The sequence below is a fragment of the Aotus nancymaae genome, unplaced genomic scaffold (genome assembly GCF_030222135.1).
Source record: "Aotus nancymaae isolate 86718 unplaced genomic scaffold, 86718_ANA_hifiasm-v0.15.2.pri h1tg000003l, whole genome shotgun sequence".
NCBI classification, from domain to species: domain Eukaryota; kingdom Metazoa; phylum Chordata; class Mammalia; order Primates; family Aotidae; genus Aotus; species Aotus nancymaae.
Genome location: NW_026988414.1, coordinates 39,342,692 through 39,365,856, shown reverse-complemented (window position 1 = coordinate 39,365,856; position 23,165 = coordinate 39,342,692). Strand labels below are relative to the sequence as shown.

General features: G+C 42.1%; 1 protein-coding gene across 1 annotated transcript; it reads left to right on the top strand.

Annotated features, from left to right (window-relative positions):
* Positions 1-1,593: 1,593 nt before the first annotated feature.
* On the top strand, positions 1,594-16,213 carry DNAJA1 (DnaJ heat shock protein family (Hsp40) member A1). Its single transcript, XM_012454601.3, has 9 exons — positions 1,594-1,732; positions 2,831-2,972; positions 3,179-3,356; positions 6,188-6,292; positions 6,698-6,925; positions 10,745-10,859; positions 12,887-13,002; positions 13,326-13,426; positions 14,996-16,213. Exons 2-9 carry the CDS (start codon positions 2,841-2,843, stop codon positions 15,212-15,214), a joined length of 1,194 nt encoding a protein of 397 aa, XP_012310024.1. The 5' UTR covers positions 1,594-1,732; positions 2,831-2,840; the 3' UTR covers positions 15,215-16,213.
* The last annotated feature ends 6,952 nt before the right edge of the window (positions 16,214-23,165 follow it).

Genomic DNA, 23,165 nt, shown 5'->3' with positions numbered 1-23,165 from the left:
CCACACCATAGTCTAGCCTTCCCCTGTGCTTTGTCCATGGCTCTTCTCCCATTTTCAAAACTCAGCTCAATTGCCATTTTCCCACGGAAACTCTCCCTGATCAGGTTAATACAGGAGCCTCTCCCCTGCTGACTTCTAACTTATGGCTTCCCCGGTAGTTTGTTGACTTGTTTGGCTTCTCACTAAAATCTAACTGGGGCTTTTCAACTCTGCATCTCCAGTTTTGTTTTTGTTTTAAATAAAGACAGTGTTTTGCCGGGCGCGGTGGCTCACGCCTGTAATCCCAACACTTTGGGAGGCCGAGGCGGGTGGATCAGGAGGTCAAGAGATCGAGACCATCCTGGTCAACATGGTGAAACCCTGTCTCTACTAAAAATACAAAAAAATTAGCTGGGCATGGTGGCGCGTGCCTGCAATTCCAGCTACTCAGGAGGCTGAGGCAGGAGAATTGCCTGAACCCAGGAGGCGGAGGTTGCGGTGAGCCGAGATCGCGCCATTGCACTCCAGCCTGTGCAAGAAGAGCGAAACTCAGTCTCAAAAAAATAAAAATAAAAATAAAGACAGTGTTTTGCTGCTCCGGCCTTCTCGAACCTGTGAGCTCAAGCAATCAGCCCGCCTCCGCCTCCCAAAGTGCTGGGCTTACACGCGTGAGCCACCGCGCCTGGCAAACTCCACCATTCTTGGTGCTAGACACTGATATATCTGTTGTGTTCCTAGATAAAAAGGCGGACCCCAATTCCCATTAAGCACTCGTGGTAGCATTTTAAAGTCCAAGGGCTCACGTTACAGATTGTACATCCAGGTTCACTGACCCCTGGAATGTGAAAGTTAGGTCAAATAATTGTTTTAGCCATCTTGCTGCTACTCTGTAGCCTGAGTGAAAGGGTGAAAGCCTGACCAGTGGAGTCCACAGCCCTCTGTGCATCAAAGGTGGTCCAAAGGTTTCACTGCTCAGCTCAGTCCCAGACTCTCTGCGCTCAATCTGCAGGAGTCAGCAAGGTCCAGGGCAGATAACGTATGTCTTAGGGGCCTGGACTTGCACAAAAATCCCTAATAACTTAGCAATTTGGTGAATTATGCCGTCTTGGACCTTGCGTGAAAAACAGCAAGACCCAAGGCCTATGCTATTGGTCTGGGGACTAGACCCACCTGGCTTAGCATTTCTTGCTCAGCGTGTTCCCTAAAAGAGAAAAGGGCGCCAGTAGAAGGGTGGGAGCTGGGCAAGACTTTGTTCCAACAGCTTCCCCAATCACATAAAACTCCCGATGGGTCACTGTACTCCAGCCCTTCCCGCCCTCACGGGCGGAGGCGGCCGCCCCAGTGATTTGGGAACCCTAGGACTTGCACTGCTCCTGGGCCATGGCCCAAAAGCCGGAGGCTTCCGCACTCTCGAGCTCGCTGAGTGGAGGAAAGGTCTCCAGAAGATTCCACGAGCGTCGGGAAGCCGGGCTAGCACTCACCCCCCACAAGGCCTTTCGGCGCAGCTCCTCCCGACCCGTGCGCCCCCGCGCCGTTGCCCAGGTAACCGCGGGGCGGTGGCAACGGCTGAGAAGGGAGGGACTTCCGGCGGGTGACGCGCCAGGGTTCGGCTACAAAAGACGACGGCTGCGGTGCACCGGGAGGAACTTTCCAGAACGCTCGGTGAGAGGCGGAGGAGCGGTAGCTGCCCGAGCTGCGCACAGCTCCGTGCTCCTTCCCGCTCCCTCACACACCGACCTCAGCCTGCCCACCGGTGAGTCTGAGTCCTTGCGCTTCCCCCAGTCCCTTGGCTGGCGCCATTGGCGCCAGGAAACCGGATGGAGCCGCGGTCCAGAGGCCGTTGGCCGCGTGGGCAGGAGCGTTGTCGGTTCCTGGTCCCACGATTTCCCTTTTGGAGGGCTGGTGTGCCCCGGCAACCCATCCCCGGCACCCGCAGTTAATGGGTCCAAGACTTTTCCTAGACCTCCCTCCCTACCCAGCCTGGGATCTCGAACGAGCTGCTGCGTTCGGCTGCCTTTCCATGCGCGCTCCCGCGGCCCCCCACCCCGTCCGCGGTCGCTTGGTCGGTGGGGGAGGGGCGGAGAGAGCGGTTGGCGATCTGCGCACGCGCACTGGGAGGCAAGGGCGAGGGGCTGCGGGGGGAGCCGGGCGGGGGCTGCCGGTTTCGCTTTTCCTGTCTCCCCTCGCTTTGTTTGTTGAGGGCTGGGCTTTCCCCTCCGCCACTTGGATCCAGGGTGGGAGGGAGAAAGGAAGGAAACCTTAACGGTCGGCGCCAAGTGCAGGGGGAAAGCTGGTAGGTAAACTCTGTCGGCCTGAGGGGCGAGAGGGGTTCGGCCGTGAACGTGGAGAAGCTGTAAGCCGTAGGCGGTAGAGGGCTTGCTATGTGGAGCGGGTAACCGGTTTTATAAACCACTCCCCCGACCGTGTCCCCAGATAGTTGTCTTTTTCTGGGGAGTATATGGAGTTTATCAGATTTACCAAAGACGGTGATAGTGTAATGACCAATAGACTGAACCTATTAGTGCTCCTTTTGGTTACAGCTGTCACCAACTCTAGGGCAAACGGGAAGAATCCAGATAATAGTTGTGTTATATTAGTATGGAAGCTTTGGTGTGGGAGAGTGGGAACCAGCTGCTAGAACACGGCTCTTGAATTATTTTCTGATAATGATTATTAGTTTGTTTTGTCTGTTCAAATTTATAGCTGAATTGCAGGAATTGTTACCTTTTTGGTGAAATTTAGGGAAGGGGGTGTTCTTATAATCGGATTTGGCAAAAAGCAGATTGCTCTGCCTTAGCTCTCATTTTTACTAATTAAAACTGCCAGTTAAAGTTGCATTTTCTTACTTCAGGCAGTAGAAGATGGTGAAAGAAACCACTTACTACGATGTTTTGGGAGTCAAACCCAATGCTACTCAGGAAGAATTAAAAAAGGCTTATAGGAAACTGGCCTTGAAGTACCATCCTGATAAGAATCCAAATGAAGGAGAGAAGGCAAGTAGTACATACTCTTAAACATATCTGAATAGTTCCTTGTCAGATGTGTAGTATTTCTATTACGGCCTGAAATTGAGTCTCTAATATAGTAACTATGATCGCTTCTCTGCCTTTTTAGCTAAGATTAAGTGTAATATAGTGGCTAGGTAACACTTGTTTTTTTATAAAAAAAAAATGAAATTCACTCCTCTTTTCTTAAACAGTTTAAACAGATTTCTCAAGCTTACGAAGTTCTCTCTGATGCAAAGAAAAGGGAATTATATGACAAAGGAGGAGAACAGGCAATTAAAGAGGGTGGAGCAGGTGGCGGTTTTGGCTCCCCCATGGACATCTTTGATATGTTTTTTGGAGGAGGAGGAAGGATGCAGAGAGAAAGGAGAGGTAAGAATCTAGTCCTTATGCAGCTAATTAAAAGTAGCTGTTGGTCACAGCAGATCTTTGAGAAATCACCCATTTTAAATGCTTGTTTACATTGTATAATGTTGCAAACTGACCATAAGCTGCCTCTGATTTATGGTGTCTTTTTAAAAATGAGATTTAAGGGATATAAAAAATAGCCAATCGAGTGGTAGCAAATGACTGCTTCCAAAAATCTTAGATATTATCAAACATAAATTATGAGAACAGGCCGGGCACGGTGGCCCACACCTGTAATCCTAGCACTTTGGGAGGCTGAGGCAGGTGAATCACCTGAGGTCAGGAGTTTGAGAGCAGCCTGGCCAAGGTGATGAAAACCTGTCTCTACTAAAAATGCAATAATTAATGGCCGGGTGTTGTGGCTCACGCCTGTAATCTCAAAACTTTGGGAGGCTGAGGTGGGTGGATCACCTCAGGTTAGGGGTTCGAGACCAGCCTGACCAACATGGTGAAACCCCATCTCTACTAAAAATACAAAATTAAGCAGGCACCTGTAATCCCAGCTACTTGGGAGGCTGAGACAGGAGAATCTCTTGAACCTGGGAGGTGGAGGTTGAAGTGAGCCAAGATTGTGCCACTGCACTCTAGCCTGCACAACAAGAGTTAAACTCTGTCTCAGAAAAAAAATTACAAAAATTAGCCAAGCGTCATGGCACAGGCCTGTGATCCCAGTTACTTGGGAGGCTGAGGCAGGAGAATCACTTGAACCTGTGAGGCACAGGTTGCAGTGAGCTGGGATTGTATCATTGTACTCCACCCTGGGCAGCAGAGAGTCCATCTCAAAAAAAAAAAAGCAAATTATGAGAACAAAGTATAGCAGTATAATTTTCAAAGCCCTTTTTACAGATCTTACTTGATGTTCCATCATGCCCCAAAGGAATCTGATGGTAGATAGAGTGGTCTTTTTCAAATGAAAGTGAGTTAAAGTTCAAAAACCTAAAACTTCTTCAAGCTCATATGGCAAGCCAACAGAGCAGGGCTGAAAACTGGTTCATTGCCTGCCACCTATCTAATCTTGCTTCAGCTTTATTGTGTCAAAATATATGTATTTAATATATTTATTAGGAAAGTGGTCTATGGGCTCTATAAATACTGCTCATAGGTAGGAGTAAAGTGTTGAAGAGAAACTGGTCTCACTTTATTCCCAGTATAGCGTATACAAACGGGCTGATGAGCAGACCCAGTTTTAGAATGAATGGGCAAGCCATTAAGTTTCACTTGGAGCTTAAGGTTCGGAAAGATTTGGGAAACTGTTTATTCAGTTCTTCTTTAAAGATCTCCAAGAAAGGATTCTGTTTTTGTTTTGTTGTTGTTTTTATAGAGACGGGGTTTCACCTTGTTGGCCAGGATGGTCTCAATCTCTTGACTTCGTGATACACCCGCCTTGGCCTCCCAAAGTGCTGGGATTACAGGCGTGAGCCACCTCACCCAGCCTCTGTTAATTATTTTTAAGATACTTAAACTCCTTAAAAAGTCCACAATCTAAATCACTTGCTTAGTAAACCATTAGAATTTGTCCACAAAAAAGTAGTGGTGGTTTTCCACTTACCTTACAAGGAACTGACCTGCAAATTAACATTGGCAAGTTCTTTTATGTGGCTTTAGATCATATTGAGAGGTTATTTTGGGGGAAATGTGCTTCATCAAGCTCTAGAAGCTTTATTTTTCCTTCCGTATACTCTCAACACTATACAAAATAAGGGCAGCTAAATTTTAGCGTGCCAGAACTAAAGGTGGAGCTATAAGCAGGAGGACATAATTAATGGTATTTCATGCTTGATTAGAAAGTTAAAATGTTCATTAGGCATGTTGTACAGAAAGGAGTTTGAGAACTTTTTTCAGTAGATGGAAAGGCAGTAATACTGTTGCGAATAAGTCCCTGTGGAAGGATCACTAGCTAGGAACTTCTAACTTATTAGCAGTTGTAGCCTCAATGTCCTTATGTGATCTCAGCCTCCCACTTCCCATTCTGATTTAAGTGACGTAAGGCACTCCTTAGTAGCCATTGGCCATGTGTGGCTTCATTAAGACAAAAATAAAAATACAGTTTCTTAATCTAAGCAGCCACATTTACATGCTCAATTAAGCGCATGTGATTGGTGGCTGCTATGTTGGACAGAACAGATATAAAACATTTTTATCACTGCAGAAAGTACTGTTGCACAATACTATTATAAAAAGGTATGAGAAATTTGGCCTTTAGAACAACCAGTGCTGGCCTAGCAGTAAATGGACTGTTTCTACTAAATCAGGAAGAAGTAGAAATTGATACTCTTCTGTGGTGGCTCAATGAATACATCAGCTTCCCTGGCCAGTCTTGATTAATGAGAACTTACTGTACTAAAGAATTTTTGGATGAAATAATTGGCCATGTTGCTTAATACGGTACTAAGTGAAAGCTTCAAAGAATATATAGTGACAGAAATGAATGTTTGGATTATTGTGAAATGTGCCCTTTTAAATAACATTGGTTTTTCTCAAGTGACTTTGAAGGTAATGTTTTGCTTAACCATATTTCCAAGATGGCCATGTCTGTGCCCTTAGGCAGATACTTAATCTCTGACCTGATTTTCCTCATCTGTGATTACATCACATTTGAGGATCATCTGTGATTACATCACATTTGAGGATCATCTGTGATAATGTGAACATTCTGTGTATGTAGTAGGTAGTCAACAGATGTACCCTGTGAGGCTCATCTTTTATTATCCTTTGACACATTCTTTGTAGTGCCTTTAGCACAAATAAGATCCAGCATCTTAAACAGATTTATAATGAGAAATATTTTGTTTTAGGTAAAAATGTTGTACATCAGCTCTCAGTAACCCTAGAAGACTTATATAATGGTGCAACAAGAAAACTGGCTCTGCAAAAGAATGTGATTTGTGACAAATGCGAAGGTATGGTGTGTTCTTTTTTTTAACATCTTTAATATGACACCTCAAAAAGGAGCTAAGACTTCCTGGATATGTAAAATTGACACATGTACACTACCTAGATTTTCGGGGAGTGCAGATATGAAGAAAACTACCTGAACTGAGCCTGCCATCTAAAGAAATAGCTGCACTTTTTTCTGTGTATATTTTAAATACAGTTGGGATCAAGCTAGTTTGGTGTCTTTTTTCTAATAAGTAAAAGTTACTTATTGGAGAACAGATCTCATTAAAATGATCTCATCAGTTGTATATTCGGAGGGTAGCATTCCATCAGACCTTGAAAATATTAAAAGTATAGCATTTAGGCATTGTCTTCCTAAAACACTTAATACTGTATACACTACTAATTTAATTTTCTTTTAAATTTAGGTAGAGGAGGTAAGAAAGGAGCAGTAGAGTGCTGTCCCAATTGCCGAGGTACTGGAATGCAAATAAGAATTCATCAGATAGGACCTGGAATGGTTCAGCAAATTCAGTCTGTGTGCATGGAGTGCCAGGGCCATGGGGAGCGGATCAGTCCTAAAGACAGATGTAAAAGCTGCAATGGAAGGAAGATAGTTCGAGAGAAGAAGATTCTAGAAGTTCATATTGACAAAGGTGAGTTCTGGGCTACTTATTCTGAAGTGTTGAATGCTGTAGCAGGTTTATTAACATTTTGTAATTGTTTAAAAATCATTCTTAATTAGGTTACATATCCTATCAGGAATAGCTCTTAGCAACATTAATAAATAATGTTCTTCCATTCAGACATAATTTTGCACATTGGTATATTACTGATAGAGAATATATTAGGAATGTCCTTATTTAATATAACAGGGTCATCTTTTGACATCACTGGTGCCATAAATGTAGTAGAGACCAGGTTTCACCTTGTTGGCTAGGCTGGTCTCCAGTGCCTGACTTCAGGTGATCAACCCGCCTCAGCCTCCCTAAGTGCTGGGATTACAGGCATGAGCCACCACGCCTGGCTTCATGTTTATTTTTTAAACTAATGAACATTTTTTGTTTTTGTTTTTTGAGACAGAGTCTTCCTCTGTTGCCCAGGCTGGAGTGCACTGGTGCGATCTTGGCTTATGCAACCTCCACCTTCTAGGTTCAAGCGATTCTCCTCCCTCAGCCTCCTGAGTAGCTGGGACTACAGGAGCATTCCACCAGGCTTGGCTAATTTTTGTATTTTTAGTAGAGATGTCGTTTCACCATATTGGTCAGGTGGTCTTGAACTCCTCACCGCAAATGATCTGCCTGCCTCGACCTCCCAAAATGCTGGTATTACAGATGTGAGCCACCATGTGGGGCCTGGACTTGTTTAAATAAGCATTTTGGCCCACTTAATTGGCTTACTTGCCCATCTGTTGTATTTAAATGTTCCATTACTTGATTTGAAAGAATTTACTTTTCCTTTTTTTAGACTTGACACTTCCCTACCCATTGGGCTCCAAATTTAGAAGTAACTATATAACCTTTTTCTTTTTGTATTCTTGGGAGTTGATTGATTTGTCAATTTTTAAATTTTACTTTTGTCAACCTAAGAAAATATTTTAAAATGTATTACAGCAATACGTGTACATTGCAGAAATTTTAGAAATGTATGTAACCCCAGAGGAAACTTAAATCAACATTATGGTAATCTCTTTTCAGATTTTGCTATTTTTTTTTTTTTTTTGAGACGGAGTTTCGCTCTCGTTACCCAGGCTGGAGTGCAATGGCACGATCTCGGCTCACTGCAACCTCCGCCTCCTGGGCTCAGGCAATTCTCCTGCCTCAGCCTCCTGGGTAGCTGGGATTACAGGCACGCGCCGCCATGCCCAGCTAATTTTTTGTATTAGTAGAGACGGGGTTTCACCATGTTGACCAGGATGGTCTTGATCTCTTGACCTCGTGATCCACCTGCCTCGGCCTCCCAAAGTGCTGGAATTACAGGCTTGAGCCACCGCGCCCGGCCAGATTTTGCTATTTTTAAATGGAACTTCTATTATAGTGTACCTATGGTATGATACCAATCTGGAACTAGGTTAATATTTGAACATATTTCCATATTAATATACAAATTTACATTAAGTGGCTGCAATAGGATTCTATCATGTAACTCATGATACTGGCCTCTCTGATCCCCTAGAGTTTTCCACCTAAGAATGTAGTGCATTGAAAGGTAAAAATAAGTTTCCTTGGCCAGTTGTTGAACTTAATAAATCTGTTTTCCCCTTAATGGGCCCATGCCTAGGGTTTATATTTTGAGGTGTTCTTGATACCAACAGCATATAGAGTAAGTCTTCACTTAATGTTGTTTATAGGTTCTTGGAAACTAGGACTTCTAGCAAAATGATCTCAATGTCATGTCACTGTAACAGCTGAGGGGGAAAAAAAGGGTCTTGTTATATGTTGTTTCATTTAAGGCAATTTCCAGGAACCTATCAATGATGGACACTAAGCGAGGACTTGAAATTAATACCCTAACTGTAGCAAGTGAAGACATTTGTGCTATGCCTATCCTTGCTCTTTATTCGGGAAAACCTAGCTGAGTTTAATTGCTTCACTAGCATAACAAGTTATTTTGCATGGATAGGTGATTAAAGACAGATTGTTTAATTTTGTCAGTGTATGATACTGATATTGCTTTAAGTCTTTATATAAGAGGTACACAGTGAAGTATTTGGGTTAATGGATATGGTTGGGGTTTACCTGAAAGTATATGTGGAGGGCATGGGTGGGGATATAATACATGAAATATTAATCATGAGTTAATAACTGCTGAAGCCAGATTGAATGGTTATGTAGGAATTCATTGTAGTGTTGGCTCTGTTTATACAGGATTAATATTTTCCGTACTAAAAGGTGAAACAAGATTGCTCTGTTAGGTAAGCAGAGCGATCTCAGGAAATAATCAGGAGATAACTGCTTCGGTGTAATACTGTACAAACACAGGTTTTCTTACACCAGTTATGTTTTAAGAAATGTTGTCCAAACCCTTACTGAACTAAAATATGTGGGTCAGAGGTGAGGGCTGAGGAAATCTTAGTTTAAAAAAAAAAAAAAAGCCTGTTTAAAAATTTCTTGCCCTGTTAGAAAATACTCCTTGTATTTTATGGACCACATGAGCTAAGGGAGTGTCTAGTGCTGATTTATTTATTTATTTTTTACTTTTTTTTAAAAAAAAAATTTTTTTTTAATTTAAATGAGACAAGGTCTCGAACTCCTGTGCTCCAGGGTGCTATTCTCAGGCTAGCCTCCTGACTCGGCCTCCCCAAAGTGTAATTTTAAGGGGAACAAACCGAATAGTTTTTTTTTGTTGTTTGTTTGTTTTTTTTGTTTTGTTTTTAGATGCAGTCTTGCTCTGTTGCCCAGGCTGGAGTGCAATGGCACAATCTCAGCTCACTGCAATCTCCGCCTCCCGGGTTCTTGAAATTCTCCTGCCTTGGCCTCCCAAGTAGGTGGGACTACAGGCACATGCTGCCACGCCCATCTAATTTTTTTTTTTATTTTAATAGAGATGGGGTTTCGCCGTGTTGCCCAGGCTGGTCTTAAACTCCTGAGCTCAGGCAATCCACCCACCTCTGCCACCCAAAGTGCTGGGATTACAGGCGTGAGCCACCACGCCCAGCCAAACTGAATAGTTCTTACACAAAAATATGAATTTTTGGCAGGCACAGTGGCTCACACCTATAATCCTAACCCTATAGGAGGCCAAGGCAGGAGGATCCCTTGAGCCCAGGAGTTCAACACCAGCCTGAGCAACATAATGAGAATCTCCATCTCTATATTAAAAAAAAAATTTTTTTTCAAAAAGTAGCTGGCTTGTGGTCCGATACTACTTAGGAGGCTGAAGTGGGAGGTTCGCTTGAGCCCAGGAGATGAAGGCTGCAGTGAGCCATGTTTGTGCCACTGCACTCCAGCCTAGGCAATAGAGCAATAGCCTATCTCGAGATTTTAAATTTTTCTAGTTTCATATATATAAATAATACAATAGTGAGAAGGGTCTTGATTTACATTGCTGTTAGACTTAAGAGAAGTAATTTGATATGTTCTTATAAGTAATGAAATAGTTAATTAACATTTTTTGGTTATAACTAATGTTTGCCAGTCACTGGTTTAGTACCAGCTTATAACTGTTTAGTTAATACACTTGACAATCATAATAAGGTGTAGGTGTGGGAAAGTTGAAACTTGGGTAGGATATGCAGCTTACTTTCCCAGAGTAATCCAGCCAGTGAATAGCAGCCCTGAGATTTGAAGGCTGGTCCTTGCTTCTAGAGTTTGTGTTCCCCACTGTGATACCTTTCTTCAGGCACAAATTGGACTGAACTACTAAGAAAGTGGGCTTTCTTAGTCATTTCTGTGATTTTTATGCATAAATAAACATCTATGTATAGATTTTATGATTCTGACCTTAAGAGTATAAAATTAATGTTTTGCTTTAAGGCATGAAAGATGGCCAGAAGATAACATTCCATGGTGAAGGAGACCAAGAACCAGGACTGGAGCCAGGAGATATAATCATTGTGTTAGATCAGAAGGACCATGCTGTTTTTACTCGGTAAAGAATTTTATAAACCATTCAAATTGACATCTTTACATATTTGTGTTGTTGGGTTTTATTTTTTATAATGTGTTTTCCATTACTCTTACAACATATTTCCTGGAGATATGCTAGGAAAATATAGCAAGACAGTTATACTATGTATAATGTATCTTGTAATAGATTGTTAACCATTGTTTGAATCATAAGAGGTTGAATACATAGGATCAGATTTTTAGCTTTTTGTCTCTTGTGTGTGGAACACTGAAAATGTGTTTCAGTTAGATGTTTTGTGTGAACCTAAACACCAGGTGGCTGGGGAAAACATCACTGGACAAAAGTTTGCCCTCAGTTTTTGTAAAACAATTTAAAGTAAGTGCCTTAAAGGTTTCACCAGTTTTCAATCCTAAGTTTAAGATAAATTGAATTGCTTTTAATTGTAAATACCCAAAAGCATCTCTATAAGAAACTTAAATTAGAACTCAATATTAAGTATAAATTCAGGTCTACCATTGTGAACTAAATAATACCAAGTTTATGATGAACTTAACACTGAAGCACAAGAAAAACTGATGGTTAATAGCAAACGTTTGTGTTAAATATATCCACGGCTAATATCAAAACATAACAGACCCTCTGTGTATGCTATATTCCCAGCAACTTGGGAGGCTGAGGTGGGAGGATCACTTGAGGCCAGGAGTTCTAGCTATTGGGGAGGCCAAGGCAGGAGAGTGGCTCGAACTCAGGAGTTGAAGGTTATGATCACACCATTGCATTATAGCTTGGGTGATAGAGCCCTTTTTTTTTTTAAGTGGACTGGAGGTGAAATTGGAAACATCTTAAACTGGTTTAGAATTATTAATATTTTGGCTGGTGGTGGCTCACACCTGTAATCTCAACACTTTGAGAGGCCAAGGCAGGTGGATCACCTGAGGTTGGGAGTTCGAGACCAGCCTGGCCAACATGGTGAAATGCCATCTCTATTAAAAATACAGAAATTAGCCAGGCATGATGGCGGGCACCTATAATCCCACCTACTTGGGAGGTTGAGGCAGGAGAATCACTTGAACCAGGGAGGCAGAGTTTGCAGTGAGTCCAGATTGCACCATTGCACCTCCAGCTTAGGCAACAAGAGTGAGACTTGGTCTCAAAAAACAAAGTATTTCACAAATGTCTGAAGAAAATGGGAAGGGTTGTCAAGCTCAGGATTTTGATGTTGTCATTTGAGAAGAGTATTAAAAATTAAAGATGTTTTATTAATGTAGGCTGTAAAAGAGGAAGGTCTTAAACATGAGGAGGAAGTGGGCTGTTAAATATGAAAGGCTGTAAATGTGCCAGGAACTGTATTTCAGGTACATCAATGAGGAAATTCTTACAGTCAATTAAAAATAAATTGGTCATATATCCCCCTTGTTTAATTTCATGGAGCTTAAATTATCTAGGACCCTGCCCAGGCTGGAGTGCAGTGGCACAATCAGCTCACTGCAAGCTCCGCCTCTAGGTTCAAGTGATTCTCCTGCCCCAGCCTCCTGAGTAGCTGGGATCACAGGTGTGTGCCACCACACATGACTAATTTTTTTTTGTATTTTTAGTAGAAATGGGGTTTCAGCATGTCAGCCAGGCTGGTCTTGAACTCCCAACCTTAGGTGATTCACTCGCCTCAACCTCCCAAAGTGCTGGGATGACAGGCGTGAACTACAGCACCCAACCTAAGTCTCACTCTTGTGAGTTTTGTTGTTACTGTTTTTTTCCCTCTGAGAAACCAGATTAAAAATTAGGTAAGGAAACAATTCAGGGATGGTAAATGGTAAAGGCTGCCTAGAGTGTTTGGAATGACTTTGAATCCTTATCTAGGAAACAGGGCAGGCAGGTTCTACATGTGTGCTATTCCCGTATCTCTGCTCTGATTTTTACAACAGGGGAAGAAAAGAGAGTCTTTACAAAAGACACCCTTGCTTTTATTAAACCAATAAACAATAGCCTGCTTTGGTACATCTACTGATTGGTGATTTGAAAAATGTAAATATGTGTCATATTTTATGCAGACGAGGAGAAGACCTTTTCATGTGTATGGACATACAGCTGGTTGAAGCACTGTGTGGCTTCCAAAAGCCGATATCTACTCTTGACAACCGAACCATAGTCATCACCTCTCATCCAGGTATGGTAACTAGGCAAGCTTAAGCTTCTCTTTTCTATTCAAGTATTTTCCTTGTCTCCTGATACCACAGTATTATAGGCAGAGGGAAACACATTGTTTTTCTTCCTTGGTTATGTACCGTTCCCTGGGTTGAGATGAAGTTATAAGGTCTTGGCTCTCTTGTCTGCCCTTGAAAAACCCATACATGAAAGGTAACAGGATTGTTTTGCCACATAAATTTTACTTCTGCCAGTGAGCTAGGACAATGCTCTCTGTTCTTTATTTTCTCTGCCTCATAAAAATATGACCATACTTAAGGAAGAACTTGGCTTCAATGTTTTTAGGTCAGATTGTCAAGCATGGAGATATCAAGTGTGTACTAAATGAAGGCATGCCAATTTATCGTAGACCGTATGAAAAGGGTCGCCTAATCATCGAATTTAAGGTAAGCTGTAAAGTACTTTAAGTATATTTGAGAGGAACAATTGGTTTACTAAACTGTGATTTTTAAAATAAAAAATGTAAAATTTCAGCCAGGTGTGGTAGCTCATGCCTGTAATCCCTGCATTTTGGGAGGCTGAGGCAGGAGGATCCCTTGAGCCTGGGAGTTTGAGAACAGCCTGGGCAACACAGTGAAACCCTGTCTTTTTTTAAAAAAAAGAGAATTACAATTTCTGAATGCCAAGCAACCCGAAGTTTATATTTTTCCTTACCCAGCAATTAGTACACTGATCTGGCTACGTGCCTCTGGCACACACCTGTGATCCTAGTGCTTTGGGAGGCCTAGACAGTTGGTTCACTTGAGCTCAAGAGTTCAAGACCAGCCTGGGCAACATGGCAAAACTCTGTCTCTACAAAAAGTACAAAACTTAGCCCGGCATGGTGGCACACACCTGTAGTCCCAGCTACTTGGAAGGCTGAGGTGGGAGGATTGCTTGAGCCTAGGGGGTCAAGGCTGCAGTGAACCAAGATCATATCACTGTACTTCAACCTGGGTGGCAAAATGAGACCCTGTCTCAAAACAATTTTATCTAATACTACTAATTCTTGTCATGTTGAGTGAGCATTCTTTGTTAACCAGGTTGAGGATGCGGTTTTTGCATCATTAATCAGATATTTAAAGATAGATTGTGGGAAGGGTGTGCTGGGCAAGTGGCTATTTTACTAATTACAGGTTGTAACTGTCATCTTAAAGTTCAGAAGCACTTTATAATTGCAGATTTCTTGGCAAAATAGTGTAATGCTTGATTTGTTAATAGGTATAAAGCAATCCAGTCATTTTCCTCAGTCTTAAATTGGCCTCTCATCACAAAAGATACTAATTAAAACATCTTTTTTTCCCCATTATTGAGAGGGAGTTTTGCTCTGTTGCCCAGGCTGGAGTGCAGTGGTAAGATCCTGGATCACTGCAATCTCAGTCTCCTGGGTTCAAGCAATTCTCCTGCCTCAGCCTCCTGAGTAGCTGGGATTATAGGCACCTGCCACCACACCTGGCTCATTTTTGTGTTTTTAGTAGAGACGGGTTTCACCATGTTAGCCAGGCTGATCTAAAACTCATGGCCTCAGATGATCTGCCCACCTAAGCCTCCCAAAGTGTTGGGATTACAGGCATGAGCTATTGCACCTGGCCTAAAAACATCTTTGGATAAGAAGGAACTACGCTTTTGAGAGTAAGAGTAGCTTTGTTTAAATACCTCATGAGAAGAGTTAGACTGTTTCAGGATGGGTTTTGGTATTAAAAGTCAATTTGCTGGATAGAACAATGGTGATTAAAGTACAGTTTTATTTAATACAATCTTTTTTTAATGAAGCCTGACTTTTGGTCATAATCCTTGAACTCTAGTTGAGAGTGCGCTATACACTGTGCCTTTTTAGAACCTTAACCTGAGATTGGCAGATTCACCTAAATATCATGTGTTTACATGTGTTTTTCTGTGGAAAGTGAATCCATGATACTCTAAGGAGCTAATGATGAAAACAGATTGAACTTAAAAGTAAAAATTTTCTTTTGAAGGTAAACTTTCCTGAGAATGGCTTTCTCTCTCCTGATAAACTCTCTTTGCTGGAAAAACTCCTACCGGAGAGGAAGGAAGTGGAAGAGACTGATGAGATGGATCAAGTAGAACTGGTGGACTTTGATCCAAATCAGGAAAGACGGCGCCATTACAATGGAGAAGCATATGAGGATGATGAACATCATCCCAGAGGTGGTGTTCAGTGTCAGACCTCTTAATGGGCCAGTGAATAACACTCACTGCTGGCATTTTATGTGCAGTAGTGAATGAGTAAGGACTGTAATCATAATATGCTCACTACTTGCTCTTGTTTTTGTTTTAACCAACTATAGTAGTGTTTTAAAAAGTTAAATGAAGAATAAAGGCAAATATAAAAGCTCTGACTTTGCCCTGTATGTATGACTTCAGTGTGCAAAATGAAGTTTAATACCTGTAAAAACTACAAAGAAGTTCCCCTAGCATTGCTAGGCCAAACCTTGTAATTGACTTCAGCTATGTACGTGGACAAGCTTAGACTGAAATGCTAGGTATATGTATTGGCTTCAGTGTATGACCCTTCATTGTTAAGCTATGAAAGTAAAACTGTATTTAACTGGCAATAAGAAAAAAAAATTGTAGAGAAGTGTTGGTCTGTATAGTTCTTGTATTAAGTGGGATTCATTGTAATGCCTCTGCATTTATTCTATTGCCTCAACTGTTACTTGAAGATGGCGTAATATATAATTTATCCTGTGGTATCAGTGATAAAAATGATACCTTTCTGTAGGAGGGGTTTATCATAATATGCTGCTTCTTGAAGGCTTGCACTTCCAAAATTGTTTCCTTCTGCTGTGCCATCCATATATATATATATCCATATATATCTTGACCAGTCCTTGTTATTTGCCCCCCTCCTTTTCTGTGGACCATGATAAGCCCGAGTAGTGACTTCAGAGCTGGGTAACGTAGAAATTAAAGTGAAAAGACCTTTACATGGAGAAGTAATCTGCATGCGTAATACAGAAAGGTGTTCTTTAGGTATGTTACAGGATTACTTTAATCCATTTGACTTACAGTCCAAAGTAACTAATGTTGGTAGTATAGCAAATTATGATGAATAGCTTTAATTGTATGTTTAAAAGTCTCGTATGTTCACATGCTTAAATCTGGGTATCAGAATTTAAGCTATTCTTGAAATGTATTGTCTCCTTAATATACTAATTACAAAGCATCTCCAATGTGTGTCACTACAGGCTTTTTTTTCCCAGATCATCAGAGTTTTGGCTTTTAACTAAGATACGTAACTTGATTTTTAGCTAGTCTAAATGAGTAATACAAAAATACTATTGAACTATAATATTAAACAGAATGGAGAGTAAAGTGGAGGACTGAGTAATGAGCCAAGAAGAAGGGGTCTTAGAAAACTTTGCAAACATTGGAGTATGAGAAAACAAGTTCTTATAAAGAACACAAGTTTAAAAAGGAAAAAAACTTTTAAAAATAAGGTTCCCAAACCATCAGTGTTCGTCAATTTCCTTTTTGTCTCTGCTAGACAGCACAGCTACCCTAAAGTTTGAGAGATGTGAAGCAGATGTTCAGGAAAGTATAATTTGATCAGTGTTGAAAAAAGCACTTGTGACCCTTTCACTGAGCTTATATACAAATTCTAAAAATTTCTCAACCTCTATATTAATAAATATATTTAAGAGCACTGTTTAGGGCCAGGCACGGTGGCTCACACCTGTAATTCCAGCATTTTGGGAGGCTAAGGCGGGCAGATCACCTGAGGTTAGGAGTTTGAGATCAGCCTGGCCAACATGGTGAAACCCACATCTTTACTAAAAGTACAAAAATTAGCCGTGTGTGGTGGTGCGCACTTGCAGTCCCAGCTACTCTGTAGGGTGAGGCAGGAGAATTGCTCAAACCCAGGGGGCAGAGGTTGCAGTGAGCCAGGATCATGCCATTGCACTCTAGCCTGGGCGACAGAGCAAAACTGTCTCAAAAAGCATTATTTGTCAGTCTTAAGGGAAACGCACATAAAAACCAGATACTACTTCACACCTACTAGGATAGCTCTAATCCAAAAGATGGGAAATAAGAATATGGAGGCAGGGCGTGGCATGGTGGCTCACACCTATAGATCCCCAACACTTTGGGAGGCCAAGGCAGGCGTATCACCTGGGTAGGAGTTTGACCAGCCTGACCAACATGGAAAAACCCCATCTCTACTAAAAATACAAAAAAATTAGCCGGGCATGGTGGTGCATGCCTGTGATCCCAGTCACTATGGAGCCTGAGGCAGGAAAATAGCTTGAACCTGGGAGGTGGTAGCCTGAGCAACAAGAACGAAACTCTCTAAAAAAGTCTGGCAGTTGCTCAAAAAAACAAAATGGAATTACCACATGACCAAGAGCTGACCCTCCTTTTTGGGTTTCAGATACATGGATTTAATAAACCTTGGGTCAAAAACAACTGGGAAAAAATTGTTTCCTGACCATGTACAGACTTATTCCCTAAAGCACACAGTATAACAGCTATTTACATTGTATTCATATTAGGTATTACAAGTAACGTAGAGATAGATAGCTAAATTATGTAGGATGTGTAGGTTATATGCAAATACCATGCTGTTTTATATCGGGGACTTGAGTATCTTCAGATTCTGGTATCCATGGAAAATCCTGGAACCAGTCCCCCATGGATACTGAGGGATGACTATACAAAAAATTAAAAACAGGAACTCAGGGAGGATGCAGTGACTCGCACTTGTAATCCCAGCACTTTGGACGGCTGAGGGCAGATCACCTAAGGTCAAGAGTTGAAGACCAGCCTGGCCAATATGGTAAAGCCCCATCTCTACAGTGTAGTGGAAACCTGAGTGTCCACCAACAAATAGTTAATGTGTACATATAAATCTCTCAATTTTCAATATACATGTGTACACATACTGTGAAATATATACAGCCATTAAAAGGAATACTTTTTACACTTCCCCCAAATATGAAGAACATTACTGTTCTGATAACATGGATGAACCTTTAAAACATACTAAATGAAATAAGTCAGACACAAAAGGACAAATACTGTATAATTTCACTTATATGAACTAAACTAGGCAAATGCATTGAGGCAGAAACAGTACCAAAAGCTGCGGCGGGTGGGGAGGGGAGTTAATTGATAATGTTACAGGGCTTCTGTTTGGCGGTGATGTTTTAGAAATATAACAGTGGTTGCATGACATTGTAAATAATTAATGCCACTGAACTGCACAATGGTTTAAGTAGGAAATTTTGTTATATATGTTATACAATAAATCCTAAGAACACTAAAAGAAAATCATATTAGGTTGGTTGGTGCAAAAGTAATTGCGGTTTTTGCCATTAAAAGTAATGGCACATTACTTTTGCACCTAATAGTTATATCCTGAAGAGGCAGAAACTGATAGGTTTGTCTATGTAGTTTTTTTTAGCTTGTATTATTACTACCATTAACAGCCTCTGTTGAGCCCTTCATTATGTAAGCAGCCACATTTAATTCTCAGAACAATGTAATGAGGGGAAGCCTATGAAAAAACAAAGCCCTTTAAAATATTGACCAAGGTCATCATCCACAGAAATACGAGTTCCACCTTTTTCTGTAATGCTTCTACCTATTCATACTTGTAGGGAATAGTAGAGGACAGTTACATCCCTTAAGAGTGTTCTTAGAACAGTCGCAAATTTTCTGTATGTGAAATTAGCTTCTCAACTTTTTTGTACATAGGGTACTGGTTCTTTGGCTACCATTGGAATTACCTGGGAAACATAAAACATTAATCAGGTCCCACCCTCCAGGTATTCTGATTAATTAGGCTGGGTATAGCCTAAGCATCAAAATGATTATGTGTGGCCAAGGTTGAAAACTACCAACACTGACACATAGATTTAACATTAACCACCCAGGACAGAATGATGCCACTGTTAAAATTGCTGTGGAAGGTTAAATAACGGGTAGCCCTTGCTATTGCAAGTTTTTTTTTTTCTTTTTTGAGACGGAGTTTCGCTCTTGTTACCCAGGCTGGAGTGCAATGGCACGATCTCGGCTCACTGCAACCTCCGCCTCCTGGATTCAAGCAATTCTCCTGCCTCAGCCTCCCGAGTAGCTGGGACTACAGGCTCTCGCCACCATGCCCAGCTAATTTTTGTATTTTTAGTAGAGACGGGGTTTCACCATGTTAACCAGGATGGTCTCGATCTCTTGACCTTGTGATCCACCCACCTCGGCCTCCCAAAGTGCTGGGATTATAGGCGTGAGCCACCACGCCCGGCCAGTATTGCAAGTTTTAAACAAGCTCAGACCAGGGAACTTCCTAACTTGGACATACACTTCATAGCAATTTCTTCTCTTAAAATAGCGGAAAATGAAGCTCTAAAAGCACAGTGAATGAGAAATGCTAGCAAGCTACTGCAATTTGAAAAAATGTGATTTTATTTCAAGAGTCACTCTTGCACCTTTATCATTTAAATTTGGTTATCTCAGCATGTACCTTCTGAGACTGACAGCAAGAATTAAAACACCTTTTGTATATGCAGAAACTATCCCGTAGTCTACCTGTTCTCAAATTTGAGCATGCTTGCTGGGCCCCACCACCAATTTCTGATTCTGTAGGTCTGGGATAGGACCTTAGAACGTGTCTTTCAATTTGCCAGGTGACACTTGTTCTAGCCCAAGCCAAAAGAAGTGACAGCAAAGACTGACATCCAGAATCTTGTAATTCAGTTCTCTTTCTACTCAACTCACTACCTGTGCTCTGCTTAGGTAAATGTTTTTGACAATGTGGAGGAACAACCCATGGGTTCTTTGCTTCTGTCCAAACCTAAAGATTGAGAAACTGACAGCAATATTGAGAGTGAGGCAAGCGAGAAGAGAAACCTAGCTTTGGAGTCACATCTGGTTTTCAATGCACGCTTCATGCAAGTTGGACTGAGTTAGGTGCCTTAGGTCTGGAAACCTGTTGCTTCATATAAATTTGTGGGAATCACAGGTGCTCCCTCATTAGGTTGTTCTGAGAAATATGGCTGCTTACACAGCAGTGAAGGGCTCAACAGAGGCTGTTAGTGGTAGTAATAATAAAGCTGGGGGGAAAAAAATAACCCAACTGGTGAAGATACTGAATTGTACCTGAAATTTATTTAAAAATAAACCAGATTAGAAGACACTCAACGGATCGTGTAAAAAATAAATAAACCAGATTACCCTTAAATACCTCCACGCAATGTTTTCGAGTCACTAATTCAACAGCTGAACGGGGGATAGGACAAACGTCCTTATTCTCGTGGAATTAATTTTAACAGGTAGTTCAGCTTCTATTTTAAGTGCCAGAGAGAAGTATCCGTTAAATCTGGTGGCTGCAGTAGAGAGCACACGCCCAATTTCAGAAGGAAGTGCGCACTGATTCCCTACAGCCAACTCCCTCCCGTTCGCGTACCCACTGCCACCGGCCCTTAACGCAATGTGATAGCCAATTTTCTAACAGCGTCACCTGATATCTGCAGCCCCTGACAGTTGGCTTCGCCGGGTGCGCGGTCCCCCTATCCCCGTTAAGGGGCTCTCCCTGCCGGGGAGCCAATATGGGACTCCTGCCTCGTGCCCACGGTATCTCCTGCAGCGGCACCCCAGAGCCGGCCATCAGCCCCGCGCATGCGCGGCCCATCCCCGCCGCAGTCTGGCTGTGCCGGCACTGGAGCGGAACTGGGCCGACCCCGCCTACAGTGCTGAAGGGACGGCCGCGTGGGGCTTCAGAAAGGCTAGGCGCCAAGCAGTGTGAGGAGCGTGCCCCCATTTAAAGACAAAAACACTGTTTTTCAGGTTTGTACGAAATGAAGTTGTAGAAAGATTAACAACCTGGGAAAGGCAGATTTTCAACTTAGTGTTTACATGTTCACCCAGTGCATTATTTAAAAAGACGAAAGATACATACTTAACGGCTCCTAATCCAGCTCTCTTTGCCTGGTCTCCCAAGACACCTATCATTTGCCCAGCACATACCTTGCCGTTATGCCACACTGCAGTCCCTGGGAAGGTTCCCTCTGCTTAACTTGCCCCCTAGTCCCTCCAGGAAGCCTTTCCTAATCCTTTCTCGTTAGGTGCCCCGCCTCCCATCATAGAAAGGTGACTTGGGCAGGGCGCGGTGGCTCAGGCCTATAATCCCAGCACTTTGGGAGGCCAAGGCGGGTGGATCACTAGGTCAAGAGATCGAGACCATCCTGGTCAACATGGTGAAACCCCGTCTCTACAAAAAAAAAAAAAAAAAAAGGAAAAAAAAGAAAGGTGACTTGAGCTTTTATGAGTTTCAATTACTCCTTTTAATTTGCTCTTCTTCTCTATGTTAAGGCAGAAAGAAGCGAGTCTTTTTTTAACCATACTCAGCACTTGATGCCAGCAACAGAAGTGTTCCATAAAAATTCCTAGAATAAACTAACATATGCTGACTACATTCTCCATCTTTATAAGCTGTGGTGCAAACTATGCATATTAAAACTACCAGTTTCATGAGGTCAAGGCTAAATCAAAAATTCTTCTCAAAGATTTTTCTAAAAATTTTTAGCATAAACTGTTTCCTCTTTCTAACAAACTTCTCTTACTTAAGTGAAAATGTCTTTCTAAACTGGGATGGCTGTCTACATTCTCAGGAATCCTGAACTCATGACTATGTTCAACTCCCACAACCATTTTAAAATCATCAAAATGGCAGCAAATGACATTACCTGGGCCAAAAAGCTACAGGTTTTGTGGCAAATGGGAAATATGTTATAGAATATGACTGGGAAAGAGGGATTTCCTAGCACTGCTCAGAATTAATTCAGCCAACACTGAGCATTACTACGTGCCAGGCGTAGGCTCATACTCTACTTCAGGTCACAATCAAAGGTAAATTACAAGGCTGGGCATGGTGGCTCACACCTGTAATCCCAGTACTTTGAGAGGCCGAGGCAGGCAGATCACCTGAGGTCAGGAGCTCAAGACCAGCCTGGCCAACATGGCAAAACCCTATCTCTACTAAAAATACAAAAATTAGCCAGCCGTGATAGCAGGTGCCTGTACTCCCAGCTACTCGGGAGGCTTGAGACAGGAGAATCACTTGAACCAAGGAGGCGAAGGTTGCAGTGAGCTGAGATGGCACCACTGCACTCCAGCCTGGGCAACAGAGCAAGACTCCATCTCAATAAAATAAAATAAATTTTTAAAAAAGGTAAATTAAGGCCGGGCGCGGTGGCTCAAGCCTGTAATCCCAGCACTTTGGGAGGCCGAGGCGGGTGGATCACGAGGTCAAGAGATCGAGACCATCCTGGTCAACATGGTGAAATCCCGTCTCTACTAATACAAAAAATTAGCTGGGCATAGTGGCGCGTGCCTGTAATCCCAGCTACTCGGGAGGCTGAGACAGGAGAATTGCCTGAACCCAGGAGGCGGAGGTTGCGGTGAGCCAAGATCGCGCCATTGCACTCCAGCCTGGGTAACAAGAGCGAAACTCCGTCTCAAAAAAAAAAAAAAAAAAAAAGGTAAATTACAAGACTGCAAAACTTCTTAAAAAAAACCTTCCCCACTACTTTGTATCTAATAAATGCTAACATTTAAAAGGGAGCACAAAAGGCCTGTAGAAACAAGAACTCACATTCTTCAAAGTAGTGCTTAGCACAGTACCTCCCTCATCATCAGAGGTGCGCTACACATCTTCAGCTGAAACATGAAACAGACATCCATGTGAAAAATATTTTCAAGGGTTTTGTTGGCTTTGACATGTTTTTCTTTAAATAACTGGTAATGATGCACATAACAAAGGAGAGTTTTTTAAATCTCAAGTCCTTTGCTAATTTTTCTTTGGAACAAGAGCTAATTTTTCTTTGGAATAAGACATTTTCAATGTCAAACTGTACCCTCCAACATACAAAGCAGATGCCAAAACTCTGAATTCTTGTAACAGATCCTGCAATTAGTTCTGTCCAGAAGATGGAGACATATTCCCTGGAGTTGACTGAACATGTGAGAAGGCACAGCTCAGAAGGAGAGGAAGGCTTCAGGGCAGAGAAATGAGAGCCTAATCATCACCTGGCCTTTTTACATGTTAGTCTATCCTACTATCCCAGGAATTCACTTCTGCTGTACTTGAGATTCAGGGATAATAATGTTACTCTTCTCCCCCACATCTAA